We start from the raw sequence: 15,807 nt of genomic DNA, 5'->3' as shown, positions 1-15,807 counted from the left end.
CTGACAACCATATGATACAGAAGTCTAATAATACACCTTGTATGGCTGACAGATAATATAAAGAGCTGACTATGGCGATTATTACACCTTGCACAGCATCCATTTTCCTAATAAAAAGTAATTTAATATGTTCCCTTACACGTATTAAATTACTTTTGAAAAACAGAAAAAAAGAACCAGAAAAGTGAACTGGAAAGGAGGTTAGAATAAAAGTAGTCTTTGCTGGACGACCTATCAATTTCTATTTAGTCAAACATCGATGTGCTGCCTTGCCCCTTTCTCTCCAGAAAATAGCAGGAGGAAGAACTCCACAGTTTTCTCGACCTGAGCGTACAATTCTAGGCGTGCATTTTCCACCTTATTTGTACTCGTAGTAAAATTGGCTTACATAATGAATAAAAATACCATCTGCATTCAACTTGTTCATAAAAATTGCAAAGGGAATGAAAAGCTCGCGTTGGGATTCTTTGAATGAATAGATTAGAGTTTCAGTAGCACTTTTGACCAAATTTTCTCATCTATCTCCGCAACATTTATAAAGTAATTGAATAATCAGATTAAAATGCCATAAATCACATCTTACATTCTACTTGAGAACATAAAAAAGTAGCCTTCTTGCTACGCAGGCGATCACGGTTTTATCAAAGTATAATATCCTATTGAAATTTTGGGATGGCTTGGTTTCAACCGGCTGTTCATCATAGTGGATCTGATTCAACTATTTCCATTTGAAATGTTTGATATTTTATACCATAGCGCAGTCATTTCCTTCGACATCTCTTGGAGTAAAGAAGGCTGTATGAAGTATACAGGAAGTATTGACCCGATTTTTTCCAATTTTGGCACATAGACACGCTAATAGAAGGAGCACATCTCCTTTGTTTTTCTTAAGAATATCTGAGACATTTACCGATATTTTTAATAATAAAAAATTAGCCAATAACTTTGAGGTCCTAAGGTCCGATTTAAATGACATATATACGGGCTTATAGAATCAATGTATTTCTGCAAAGTTTTGTTCCAATATCTTCACTGGTAAACTTATATATGTAAAGTGTACGAATCAATTGGACTTCATAATTTTTGTATTTGGAAAGTAGGCGTGGTTGTAAACCGATTTCTCCCATTTTTAAACTATGATATCGGGAAGCCAAGGAAATGATTCGTACCCAATTTATTTTAAATTGGTGGAATAGCTTGTGAGATGTGGTTTTTGAACAATAAGTGGGCAGAGCCAAGCTCATTTATAATATTTTCCTTACTGAATGAAAGCATTTTTAGTAGTTTTACTCTTTAGTGACACAAACAACCATGTGGTGAATAAAACTATTATACTCTCTTACAACCTGTTGCGAGAGTATAAAAATAAAATTTCCCTCGTCAACTGAGGGTTCAATAGTTACTTCAAAGAGGAAAGTCAACGTAGAAAAAATTTTAAGAAAATCTTGATAAAATGTTACAAAAAGCTAAACAAAAATGTTTAGTAACACAAGTATTTTTTCTAAAAAGTCATATATTAATTCCAATAATTTATTAAATCTGTGTTCAGATTTGTTCACTCAATTTTAAACTTAATTGGTAATTTAGCAAGAGCAAGTGGAGTTTTGTTTGCTAATGTGTATTACAAGGTCATAGCTATTTAGACTCTAAAATAGTTTATTTAAATCAGGCCACACATGTAAGACTAGCAATTTTTAGTGAAATTTAAAAAAAAAAAATATTTTTTTCTAAAACATATTGATTTCCTACATTTGTTTTTTCATTCTCAATTTCCTAACTAAAATCATACTTTAATAATATATTATTTAAGACGCACCAAATGTTATCTACAGAAATAACAAAAGCACAGCAAATATTCCATTCCATTAGAATAATCACAAACTACATGAATATTGAAACGACACTCGCTGCACATGCTCATGTCTGTATGCTTCCCAGCACTTGCATGTCATAACACTTATTCCAAACTAATGTACACACTCACGCAATGCCACTCAAGCGATTTAAAACACTTAGGCATACCTTATGTGAGCAACACGAAGCACTAACAAACTGTGCAATTAGTTTGAACACACCTCTATGCCGCTGAGCTATTAAAATTATTTGAATTACGTAGACACGCGAGCTACATAAGTGTTTAAAATTGAATAATTGTATTAAAAACTTTGACAAACTTAAACTTTACGGAGGTTATATAAAGGTTAAGCTTAGGTAGGAGTGGCAATGTTACGCATGCCACATGGTGTACCTTAAGTAGCTTCCTAGTGAGAGTACTTGAGTGGATTTAAATATGTATACGTGCTGGTAGCTTAAGTAGTACTTTATTATCTAAATAAGTTAATAAAATTTCCAAAAAAATTGAGCTTTTTAAAACCTCCATATTTTTGCTAGAAGATGGAAATACATGAAAAATCAAACTCTCACCAGGACATCTTAAGTCAAAAGCGTTCACATTAACATTTCATTCAACATTTCCTGCACTCAGTGCACTACTAATGGTTTTCTATAACCCAAAATGATATTTTATGTTTTGCCTTCATTTTCAACAAGTTTCACTTCCTGCGCTACTTGCTAGAGTCAATGTCACGTATACGCCATGTAGTGCCCTTTTAATTGTTCACAAGTACTGCTTCAATTCACGCACATACACACACACACATACTTATAAAATAAAATTTAGTTAGTTGTAACACATCCTTAAGCAGCTCCTTACACTTACATAATATCGAGCATATTTTTTGAATACAAGTAATTCACTAACTAACAAAGAAACGTGCCCTCTCAGTGAACTTGCCGATTATGAGTGCCCTCCGACATACACACACACATACACAGACGCATTGCAACGTGTCAATGTGTGCACTTGCGCCGACATTGTGCATTTGCATAAGCACTTATGAGAATGCGCACTTACATGCATATTTTTGCATGACATTGAAAGAGGAAAATCAACAATTTTTGAACATCGCCGCCGCGTTCAAGGACATTTTGACAAGGCATTGAAAATTATTTGCAAACTAACTAACATGGCACTTGTAAGTGAAGGGGGGGGAGGGGGCGTTATGCTGTGTGTATTTCGGGAACTTTTATTCAAATGCATACAGTCATAGTGTTGGGCATAGTTCGCTTAGTTGTGGCATACATTCAGGCGCAAGTGAATTTTATCGATTCGCCGCGCTTTCGTAAATTATATTGCACTAATTTTTTTACACACCATTGAGTGCGGAAATGTGCTTGCATTGTGCGGCATGCAGCCAGCAATGCCTAATGGTGCACATGAAATGGCCGCGGGGATATTTATTGCATTTGTATGCTTGGTTGGTTGTAGAGTGCAAGTAATTTAAATATTTATGCGGTATTTCAGGGAAATATTTTGCAAAATTTAATTTTTTAAAAAGCATTTTACTTGATTTAATGATAGCAAAATTTTTCACACTGTTCGTGATACTAATACAAAATTTAGGGTAATTCTAAAGAGCGTATATATGTTTACATTTATGTTTTATTAGAGAAAAATTTAAAACTAAGTTCTATACAAAATATCGATAATTTGAAGATGAGACCCTAGCGATAAGAATTTTCTTTAATTTAAACTCATAATTAAATGTATCGAAACTTGTAAACAAAGCATGTTAGTTTATCCAAAAATTGGTTTAAATTTTAGTTCTTGTAACAGAAATCGATTTTTTTGATTTACTAATCGATAAACTTTTTATTTATTCTATATAAACATCAAATTGAAAACAAATATAATACAGTGGAACTTCTCTAACTCGAATCACCATAATCCACAAAAAAACTTCGATTTATAGAATTTTCATTGAAACATACAATTTCTCAAAAAACTGTAAAATATAGATTTATATACAGTTTTATTTATTTACTTCGCATAAAGTTTTATGATCATACGTTAAAACATATATTCTGTAATTTTGTTTGCTGCAGTTTTCTATTGTTTGGCTCTTGACGTCTGTATCCCATGTCTTTGTTACATGATTTATGCAATCCATAAGTGGAATATCATATTGTTTGTTCGCTCCTATACGATATAGAGAGACTCTTTTAAGATTCAGCCTCGATAGTAAAATTTTAAATTTTTTATTATGCCCTGCTCGAAAAGTTCGATTTATAGAAGGAAATTTGTATGAAATTTGACTTCAACTGCCCATTCAAGAGTTCGAGTTGTGGAGAGTTATGGAAGTTCCACTGTATATCAGAAAAACAACTTTATGTTATAGAGAATTAATCGATATATGAGTTGATTTGAAATCGATTATTAATAAAAAAACAACATCCGAAATTATAGATAATTTATGACATAAAAACTGTAATTATTTGGTGGCGATAATTCAAAATATATAATTTATCGACTTTAAAAAATCGATATACAAATATTTTGAAATTTTATAGCCGACAGATTTATACTTTTTTTTTTCATTTTACGAGTAATTCTATCCTGCGATCTACAAAACAAATGACATAATCAACATTCCAAAATATTAATCGAGAAATTCGTTGTTATCGATATACATATGTACATGTATCAATATAACATAAAGTGTTATATATCATGCGAAAGATGGAAAATAATATACAATCAGTCATAAATTTGGTATATTATTATATTTCGCCTATATCAAGTTTCTTTAGTAAAATCTTTTATCGATAAATATTTATATCATTCAACAAATAAATTATGGCAGCACCAGTAGTAAATAAATTAATCACAATCGATGTCGTACAATCGATACATTTTATTATCGATTAATAGTAGTGTTGATTAATTTTGTTACCGATTATCGGTTTTACTCACAAACACTAATTTTCTTAACACATTAAATCCCAACCATATTTAAAACCATGTTTTCTTAAATTCATTTATATGGCGTTTTTTTAATGATATAGTTAACTCCATTTAAAAAAAAATAGTTGAAAATTTTCAAGAAGTGTCCTTTTGGACCCGTACCCAAGCAAGTACATTAGGATAGTGAGGGATATCTATGTAACTTCACAGTTATATAAAAAAAAATTAATTTATTCTTTGGTGCCCATTAGTATGATAATTTGATGTGAAAAAGGGCCACCATCATTTCTTTCCCCGAAACTTTAAACGGCAACCGAATGCTAAATGCTAACCTACCGACGAAAAAAATACAATTTACAAAAGTGCGCGGTGAGATAAGCTAATAGTGGATAACGGTACCTGTTATATTCACACCGGAAATTGTATATTCATTGATGACATCTTGCTATATTATAAACTGGCGCGTGCTTGAAAGATCATGTCCAGACGCGGGCTCCTGACAGCGTTTCAAAGAAACATTTTTTTCTATATTATTTTATTCTATTATTCTATTCTATTCTATTTTCTATTTTGCTTTGATGCGTCAATTTTTCTATATACCACAATTATTTGAGATTTACTTTTACCAGCAAATCATTGTGGAAGAATATTGCTTTCGGGATCTAAAATGTTGAATTCAGAAACATACATATTTTCACATCTAAATCAGTGCTATGGTTCAGTTTTCCTACTTTTCCCAGATTTTCTGTGCATATTCTAAACAATAAGTTCTTTTTACATCTATTTTCACTTTTTATTTATTTTTATCACACATATTTTTATTTGAATTTTTAAACACAAATTTCGTTGACATATTTATCACGCTGCTAGCAATTAAATTACACGAAAAAGCATTATTCGCTGAACTATTTATAAATACCGAAACGCTTCCGAATGTTATTTTCATTTTCTTTAATTATTATTTTCACACAATTTGATAACGGGTTTTTATTGCGCATTAATTACATAATTTGATCACATGATTTCACTTTAAATAAACCAAATGTTATCGTGGAATGGCAAAAATTCGCAACATTTGTGTGTGCAAAACAAAAAACCAGTCACACAAAGCTGCAGCAACAATGAAAAGTACAGCTGCTGCTGCACATTTATTTAATTACACAACCGTTATGTCCACCTGCTGGAAAATAACAATTCAATAAGCTGTAATTAACACTGACAGCGCAGACATTTGGCATTTGCATTAAGTGGTGGCTAAGGCTATTTGCATTGAAGGCCAAATGGGTCACCATGGTTAACCGCATTTTATTGAAATTTAAAGCGAAAAAGGGTTATTAATACTATATTCGTATATTATATATTATTTATCAAAAATATCAATTGCAGTTGAGTGAGTTTAATATTAAAAATACAAGCTTAAACTTTAAATAATTTCGTTAATACTTACAATATGTGTCAGTCGTCAGACGATCGATGGTGTCTTGCTTCAATTTGGAACTCTTTTTACCCATGGCGACGGCGCTGCAAATTAACGCTTTGAACTCACAACACTGATTTTTCGATTTTCTAGAAGTATGTGAACGTAGATTTCTCTTATACTAGATTTTTTTTTGGAAACTCGATAAAACCTTTTATATATATATTTTTTTTTTTAGTTTTAAAAATTTATTATTTTCTTCAAATAATATTTTTAATAATTTTTCTTATCTGAATATTTTATATTTTAGTAATATATTATTTGGTGTTGTTGTTTCTACAAATTTTCGATGTTTCTTGGGATCGAGTATTTTATTGTGAAATCTTCAATTAGGGAATATACATATAGACTAGGGGAAGTTGTAGGTTGTATAGTTTTTATGTAGCGTTTGTCATAATTGTTTGGACATTTTAACTGCTGCCTTGACTGAAGATCTGTAACGAGTAAAAATATGGAAGAAAGTGTAAAATTAATGGAATGAATTAGGAGGAATAATTTAGTCAAATAATTTATGAATAATTTTTTTAAATTAATCAATATATGTCTGTAAATAGGCAATTAATGAAGTACAGAGAAAAATATATTTGTGAACTTGAAAGTTAGATATACAGAGCAAACACCATATTTTCCTGTGGACAAACTCTTTTGATCAAATTACTAAAAAGTCTTGACGATCTCTATGCTTTTCGACAGTTTCACTTACTATGCGCGAGATACATCAATATTTTGACTAATAAACTGAAAAAGTTGTATATACACGGCATAATTACTATGATATTTGCATACAGATTAGACTAGGTATAAAAGAGGAATTAATGAGTTAAGTAATAAAATTACCAAATACCAAAAAAATAAGCTTAAGGATACCAAAATATTAATCAGAGACACCTTAAATTTTTTTTTTTTAATTTTATGAGGGTACTAATTGCGATGCGCCAGGATAACTGAAAACATATTATATAAAATATTTCATCCTTAGTTTGATAAAGTTGGAGTCTAGAAGAAAGTGCCATTTCATCTATCACTTCATTTAGACGAATTCGTCAATTGTCTTCCGTAATTTTTTAATCTCGGTGTATGGATTTATATTAAACAAGTAAGGAAGGGCTAAGTTCAGGGGGCAACCGAATATTATAAACATTCGCAAATTATTGATATAGTTTTATTAAGATAACACACAATTTGACCATAAGTTCACTAGAATTTGGCATAAAGTCCACTAGAATATCGAAAATCATCGTATATTTCACTCATTTTAACCACCATAGTACACTATATCCAAGACTATACGTTCACTTAATTTTGCTAAGATATCTCTGATATTAACCGATAGGGGAAGTTATGAACCGATTTTAATTATTTTTGGTACAGAGACACTCTATTAGAAGAAAAATATTCCCTTTGAATTATATTAAAATATCTGACAGATTTACCAATATTTTCGGTGAAAAATTACACTTAGGCCCTAAGTTATATATGTTCAATATCAGGGGCCTTGAAAAGTTATAGACCGATTTCCACAATTTTTCCACAAGTGATGCCACAGCTCAAATACAGTATTTGTGCGAAGTTTTAGTCCGCTATCTTCATTAACAAAATTATTGTACTATCTTAGCAACTTTATTGCGAGAGTGTAAAAATTATCGGTTAGAGTCTCTAAAAGTTGATAAAGAGGCCAAGTAGTTGAATGGATCTTAAACGATTTATTCTGGGACGAGAGATTTCGATCCCTTTCATTAAAATATTGAACGAGGATTTCCTAACTGTTAGACATTAAATGCGTATTTCCAGATTTCAAAAAATCTGTATTGAAAATACCAGTAAACCCGGTGCAGTGTTTTCGGCATAGATGTATGTATATTCAGAGCCTCCACTGATGTATGTTTTTTTTTAAATTAATAAATTTTTTTAATATACTCTCGCAACAAGATTCTAAGAGAGTATACAAGTTTTGTTCACCTAACGGTTGTTTGTAAGTCTTAAAACTAAGAGAGTCAGATATGGGGTTATATATATATAACAAAGGGATCAGGGTGACGTGTAGAGTTGAAATCTGGATGTCTGTCTGTTCGTACAACATATAAAGTCTCTTAACTAAGCTATAAATAAAGTAATAAAAAAATTGGTAGAAACGATAGCACTAGGTAGGAGCATTTTGGATGCATTTTTTTGTGGAAGTGGTCGTGGACCCATCCCCTACAAAGTGTTTATACATATCTCGTAAACTAATAAAGATATATCAACGAAAATCTCTAGAGTCGTTTCCTTCAAGTACTTCATTATAGAGTCTAAAAATTGAGGAAATATAAACACGCCCACCTCCCATAGAAAGGTTATATTGAAAATTACTAAAACCGTTAATTTCATTATAAAGATGGTACAGAAGGGCCGCACTCACAATTAGCAAATGGGTGTGGCTCTGCTCATTTATCAAAAACCATATCTCCGTAACTGTTCCACCAATGTCAATGAAACTCCGTTCATAACATTTTCCTGGCATCCCAATGATATGTTATGAAAATAGTTCAAATCAGTTCACAACCACGTCTACTTTCCAAATACTAGAACTTTGAAGACGATCTGAATCGTTCACTTTACAATATATAAAGTGAGCACTAGTGAAGATATCGGAACAGAACTTTGCAAACATGCTGCATTTAAAGAGTGGCATCGTCCTTCTAAAAATCGTCGAAATCGGTCCATAAGTTTTCAAGACCCTATATATCGAATATGAGGACCTCAGTACTTCTAACAATTTTTTTACCGAAACTTAAGTATAGTCTCTCAGGTATTTTGAAGATATTTTGAGGTAATATTTTTCTTGGATTTTTTACCATATGTATGCCGAATATGTGGGTCAAATGGTATTTGTTTTAATAAAATTAAATAAATAATATAGGACAGTATAAAAGCCTTCCTTACTTGTTTTAATTCAATTTCATATTTCATTGCATAATATTAGTTAAAAAAGTACTGAAAAGCTTTAAGGTTAAATATTTGTTTCCAAAGGTGAGATTTCATTGAACCAACGAATTCCATAGCAAAAGTTTTTCCTTCAGGGCCACATTCAGTATTATATGTTTCAAGAAAAAACGCGTAAAGAAATCTCACCACACCTTGCACACACGAATTGTACAAAAACATTTTCGAAATCTCTTTTTAATCATTGTCGCATTGTGTATTCATAGCCATTATCGTTGTCGCCGTCGTCATCTTCTCATTGTTATTTTTGTCACGACTAAATTGATTTCACTCACACTCTCTATCTTGATTTCGCTATTAGTCCTTCAGCATCTACTTGTTTCCATACGCTTTAACTGTAAACAGTTTTCGATGCACTTTAATTTGGCTAATGCAACTGCCAAACACACAGAGCTACAGACAGACATACAGCAGCCGTTAGCTAAAAACATATTTAAAAACGCATTATCATTCACACAACACACGCTCAGAGACGTTTAACTGCTCCGTTGCGCTGCTCCGTTGCACTCACATATGTTTGTTTTCACATGCACGAGCCAAATTGTGTGAAACGTAAGTGTATGAGTGCGTGTGGGTGTTGTCATTTGTGTCGCCAACAGCTGCACTTCAGATACTTTTCCATTGTCTTCGCACTTCCTTTCGTCGTCGCCAATGATTCTACATTTTATTTCACCATTTTATTTTCATCGTCTGCTTGTTTACGTTTTTGCCCCGTTGCCAATGGCAACAGCCAAAGTGCTCGGCATTTAAGATGCTTTCGAGCGCTCACTCACTGGAGAGTGGGGCCAAACGCTCGACAGTTCATGTTGTGTCGTTGTGTGTCATTGTGAACGCCCTCACCGTCGCTTAGATGCGCAGATATGCGAGCAAGGTCTGTCTATCATTGTCTTGCTGGCGGACACAAGTGGCGGCATAAAAGACAAAGCGACAATGGGCGGTATGTCAAATGGAATATTTTTTAAAGCGCGCATTTAGGCGCATAGTCAATGTCGAGGCTAAGGTGACACCTACGAGCTGGAAAAGGTTAAGTGTGGTATTTTCTCGGTGAGTGCGATTGATATATTTTTTTTTTTAATTTATTTTTTTTTTGTGGTGTGCGGGATATTTGTGTTGGTGAGTGGTTGGTTGGATATGTTTCATTGATTAGAAAAATGTGTTATTTAAATAATTAAATAGAGGGGTTTTCAAAAGGGATGCTACAAAAGTAGACCGACCGATAGGGACAGCAAACGATGTCATATTTTTCTCGGTCTTTGGATAATTCTCTTCAGTAAGGTTTACCATCTATCATGGAAAGACATATGATCCAACAACGAGTCGAAATTATTAAGATTTACTACCAAAATTCGGAGTCAGTTGCGTCAACTTTAGAGCGTTACGTCCAATTTATGGTCGTCATAATCGTCCTGTCATATCAACGAGGGAGCGTCTAGTGGAACAATTTGGATCCAAAGACACAGTGCAAAATGTTTGCGTGTCAGTGAGACACAGATGTGCCCATAGTGTCGAGAATATTGCTACCGCTAGCGCATCAATTTAGGATGACCCAAATCAGTCTCTCACACGTCATTCTCAAGTGACGTCGTTGTGGCGAATTTTTTCAAAAATATCTCGGCTTACGTCTTTAAAAGATTAAACTGATGCAAGAACTTAAGTCGCTTCACCAACAGAATCGTGGTATGTTCGTGAATTGAGCTGAGCAACAACTTGAAAATGATCCGGATTTTCATCGAAAAATTATTTTCAGCGATGAGTCTCATTTCTGGCTGAATGACTTCGTGAATAAGCAAAATATGCGTTATTGGTCAGGCAGCAACCCACATGTACTCCCTGAGTCACCATTGCATCCCGAAAAATTACAGTTTGGTGCGATTTATGGGTCAGCGGCGTCATTGAGCCATACTTCTTCCGTGATGAGCAAGACCGGCACGTTACTGTGAATGACAATTGCTACCGCTCAATGATAACCGAATATTTTTGTCCCGAAATGGATGATATGTACTTGTACAATATGTGGTTCCAATAGAACGACGCCACAAGCCACACAAGGAATGTAACAATCGATTTATTGAAAGCCAAGTTTGGTGAACGTGTTATCTCATGAAATGACCCAGTCTATTGGCCGCTTCGTTCGTGCGATTTGACGCCGTTAGACTATTTCCTGTGGGGCTACGTCAAGTCTATGGTCTATGCCAACAAGCCAGCGACGATTGATGAACTTCGTACGAATATCGAACGTGAAATTGCAGCATTATCGGCCGATTTATGCTTGAAAACCGTCGAAAATTGGGTTCAACGTCTGGATCGTCTGGATAATGGCATCGAATGTACTTTCACAGGAATAATGAATTTCATTGATATCCCAAACCGTTTTTTTTTATTTAAAAATTTTTTGCAGGGCTCTTATTTAAAAACTCTTCATACATATATGGGGGCTGCAGTAATTCTTGACCGATTTCACTCATTATCACCACCTCACTAAATAAACTAAATAAAACTATGTCCAAGATTATACTCTCACTTAATTTTGCTACGATATCTTCTATTTTTACAGATATGTACATATTTGATATAAAGCCCCTGGAAATTTTTAAAATCATTATATTAAATCTATAGAAGCTGGGGAAATCATTATCCGATTTTACTCAGTTTTGGTACAGAGGCACATTATTAGAAGAAATTTCCTTTCCTTCCTTTAAAATATCAGTGATTTACCGATGTTAACGGTAAAAAATTATTCATTGCCAGGTTTTCATGTTCGGTATCTGGGGCCTTGAGAGTCCTATTCAAACATTTTGAAACATATTTTTCGATATCTTTGTTCTTGATTTATATATTGTAAAGGAACCGAATCAGCTGAATTATAAAATTATGTAATATTGGTAGTAAGCGTGGTTGTGAACCGATTTGTCCCAGTTTCAAAATGTAACATTAGGATATCAAGAATATATTATATACAAAACTTGGTTCAAATTATTTAAGTAGTTTTTGAGATATGATTTTGGTTTAGTTATTGATAAAAATATTTCTCTTAATTTTATTTTTCAGAGAACAACTCAACATCCTACGACAATTCTCTTCGTGTAAAATCGGTAAGTACAAACTCATAAATTTCTCTGTATATATACATGCACTCAACATCATTACAATTGTGCTAGGCTTAAGTAGACTAGTAAGTAGTAGTCGCTGCATAACGATAGTACTACAAAAACAACTTAAGACACAGTTCGTCCGTGAGCAGCACACGTGCAACAGAGTCAACATGATTTAATGACACGCGACTGCAGGCGCGATGTGTAGATGTATGTATGGTAGATATACAAAGTGCATATGCGCATGAAATGTATTTACACCCGTGGCTACTCACATACCAGCACACATATACTAACAATTGCAAATGTGTGTGTATTGTTTATTTTAGTGCTGCCACTGTACTGGCACTACGATTTATATGTGCCAAAGATGCTGTGACATGCAATTACAAATTGTTGAATATGCGCTTGCAGCACACACATGCCGTTCTATGTACTCTAGTATATGCTCGGCATAAATTTTTAAATAACAAATGTATGTGTGTATATATTCGTATGTGTTTGTATATTTGACCCAGAAATGTATTTGCATGTAAATAAACTGACTGCGAAGCGCTGCCGAATTACAGCGTCAATGTGCAACGCATTTACACAGAAACGGTGGAAAAATTCGCAAGCGGCTTACGAATTGGTGAGCGAAAATACGAGTGAAATATGTACTTATATAGACAGTGGTGTATTAAAACCTTGTGAGGGAGGATTACACATAGGTTCATAAAACGGTGATTTTATAAGAAGCCATACATTTTATTAAAAAAAATAAGAATTTTTATTTGAATTATTATAAATATATGTATATGAGATATCTTCTGAAATATTACAATTTATTACAAAATAAGCAAGTTTAGACTAACATAAAGCCATTTAAATAATATTTCTACTCGAAATTGATAAAAAATTTGATTAACAATGAATATTTGTCCCTATAAAGGGGTTAGCGGTAGTCAGAGACACGAAAAAATGACAATTTTCAGTAATTTTTATGCTATAAAACCATGTCCATAAGTCCTTGGAGATTCATCTAAAATCAATCGGATAAGAAAAATTTGTTTTTTAAATAGATAATCCTGGGCCGGATTTTTTTTTTCAAAATTAACAAAATGGCGGCCTCAGGAAATTTTTTTCTAGACTTTTGGGGAAAAAATCAACAGATTTTGAAAAAAAATCCTTCGAGCTAATCCTGAGGTTATTATGTATTTTAAAAATTTGTACAAAATTCATTAAAATTAGTTTTATAAATAGATAATCCTAGGCCTGATCGAATCTTTTTTCAAAAATTAACAAAATGGCGGCCTCAGGAAAATTTTTTCTAGATTTTTGCGAAAAAATCAATGTTATACTTCTTCTTCTTCTTGACTGGCGTAGACACCGCTTACGCGGTTATAGCCGAGTCCAAAACAGCGCGCCACGCATCTCTTCTTTTGGCAGTTTGGCGCCAATTGGTAATACCAAGTGAAGATAGGTCTTTCTCCACCTGGTCCTTCCATCGGAGTGGAGGTCTCCCTCTTCCTCTGCTTCCACCAGCGGGTACTGCATCGAATACTTTCAGAGCTGGAGCACCTTCATCCATTCGAACAACATGTCCTAGCCAGCGTAGCCGCTGTTTTTTTATTCGCTGGACTATGTCTATGTCGTCGAATAACACATACAGCTCATCGTTCCATCGTCTGCGGTATTCGCCGTTGCCAATTCTTAAGGGACCATAAATCTTCCGCAAAACCTTTCTCTCGAAAACTCCTTGTGCCGTCTCATCGGATGCTGACATCGTCCACGCTTCTGCATCATAAAGTAGGATTGAAAATGCTGAGGGACTTGTAGAGTTTGGTTCTTTGTTCGTCGAGAGAGGACTTTACTTTTCAATTGCCTACTCAGTCCAAAGTAGCACCTGTTGGCAAGAGTGATTCTGCGTTGGATTTTCAGGCTGACATTGTTATTGCTGTTAATGCTGGTTCCCAGGTAGACGAAATTATCTACAACTTCAAAGTTATGACTGTCAACAGTCACGTGGGAGCCAAGACGCGAATGCGCTGACTGTTTGTTTGACGACAAGAGATATTTCGTCTTGTCCTCGTTCACCACCAGACCCATACGTTTCGCTTCCTTATCCAGTCTGGAAAAAGCAGAACTAACGGCGCGGGTGTTGTTTCCAATGATATCGATATCATCGGCGTACGCCAGTAGCTGTACACTCTTATAGAATATTGTACCTTCTTTGTTTAGCTCTGCAGCTCGTATTATTTTCTCCAGCATCAGGTTAAAGAAATCACACGAGAGTGAGTCACCTTGTCTGAAACCTCGTCTGGTATCGAACGGCTCGGAGAGGTCCTTCCCGATCCTGACGGAGCTTTTGGTGTTGCTCAACGTCAGCTTACACAGCCGTATTAGTTTTGCGGGGATACCAAATTCAGACATCGCGGCATAAAGGCAGCTCCGTTTCGTGCTGTCGAAAGCAGTTTTAAAGTCGACAAAGAGATGATGTGTGTCGATCCTATTTTCACGGGTCTTCTCCAAAATTTGGCGCATGGTGAATATCTGGTCCGTTGTTGATTTTCCAGGTCTAAAGCCACACTGATAAGGTCCAATCAGTTTGTTGACGGTGGTCTTTAGTCTTTCATACAATACGCTCGACAGAACCTTATACGCGATGTTGAGGAGGCTTATCCCACGGTAATTGGCGCAAATTGTGGGGTCTCCCTTTTTGTGTATTGGGCAGAGTACACTGAGATTCCAATCGTCAGGCATGCTTTCTTCCGACCATATTCTGCAAAGAAGCTGATGCAAGCACCTTATCAGCTCTTCGCCGCCGTATTTGAATAGCTCGGCCGGTAATCCATCGGCACCCGCCGCCTTATTGTTCTTCAAGCGGGTAATTGCTATTCGAATTTCTTCACGGTCGGGCAATGGAACATCTGCTCCATCGTCGTCGATTGGGGAATCGGGTTCGCCATCTCCTGGTGTTGTACTTTCACTGCCATTCAGTAGGCTGGAGAAGTGTTCCCTCCACAAACTCAAGTATACTCTGGTCATCAATAACTAGATCACCTCTGGGGGTCCTTCAGGAGTGCGCTCCGGTCTTGAAACATTCAGTTAGTCGCCGGATCTTTTCGTAAAATTTTCGAGCATTACCCCTGTCGGCCAGCTTGTCAAGCTCTTCATACTCACGCATTTCGGCCTCTTTCTTTTTTTGTCTGCAAATGCGTCTCGCTTCCCTCTTCAGCTTTTGGTATCTTTCCCATCCCGCTCGTGTTGCGGTCGATCGCAACATTGCGAGGTAGGCAGTCTGTTTTCTCTCCACTGCGAGACGACAATCCTCATTATACCAGCTGTTTTTTTAACTTTTCCGAAAACCAATGGTTTGGATGCAGCTGTACGTAAGGAGTTTGATATGCCGTCCCCCAGCTCCCTTATACCGAGATGCCGATGAGTGCTCTCAGAGAGCAGGAGTGCAAGTC

The 15,807-nt window shown here is 34.9% G+C and overlaps 2 protein-coding genes across 5 annotated transcripts in view; one reads left to right on the top strand and one right to left on the bottom strand.

Moving 5' to 3' along the window:
• The window catches only part of LOC105213749 (chymotrypsin-elastase inhibitor ixodidin-like), a 344,198-nt gene that overhangs the window by 179,485 nt on the left and 148,906 nt on the right, over window positions 1–15,807 (top strand). For all 4 annotated transcript variants that reach the window (XR_008471427.1, XR_008471428.1, XR_008471429.1 and 1 more), the window contains one exon: window positions 12,312–12,355. The gene's annotated coding sequence lies outside the window, so the exon portion shown is untranslated. The remainder of the gene's footprint in view (window positions 1–12,311; window positions 12,356–15,807) is intronic.
• Frq1_0 (frequenin-1) overlaps window positions 1–15,807 on the bottom strand; it is a 79,480-nt gene that overhangs the window by 47,540 nt on the left and 16,133 nt on the right. Inside the window, exon 3 of the mRNA XM_011186810.3 lies at window positions 6,252–6,715. Within this exon, the coding sequence (XP_011185112.1) occupies window positions 6,252–6,315 (64 nt within the window). The 5' untranslated portion in view covers window positions 6,316–6,715. The remainder of the gene's footprint in view (window positions 1–6,251; window positions 6,716–15,807) is intronic.

The sequence above is a fragment of the Zeugodacus cucurbitae genome, chromosome 5 (genome assembly GCF_028554725.1).
Source record: "Zeugodacus cucurbitae isolate PBARC_wt_2022May chromosome 5, idZeuCucr1.2, whole genome shotgun sequence".
Lineage (NCBI taxonomy): Eukaryota > Metazoa > Arthropoda > Insecta > Diptera > Tephritidae > Zeugodacus > Zeugodacus cucurbitae.
The sequence above is the reverse complement of the archived record's forward strand: the minus strand, read 5'-3'. Positions and strand labels throughout refer to the sequence as shown.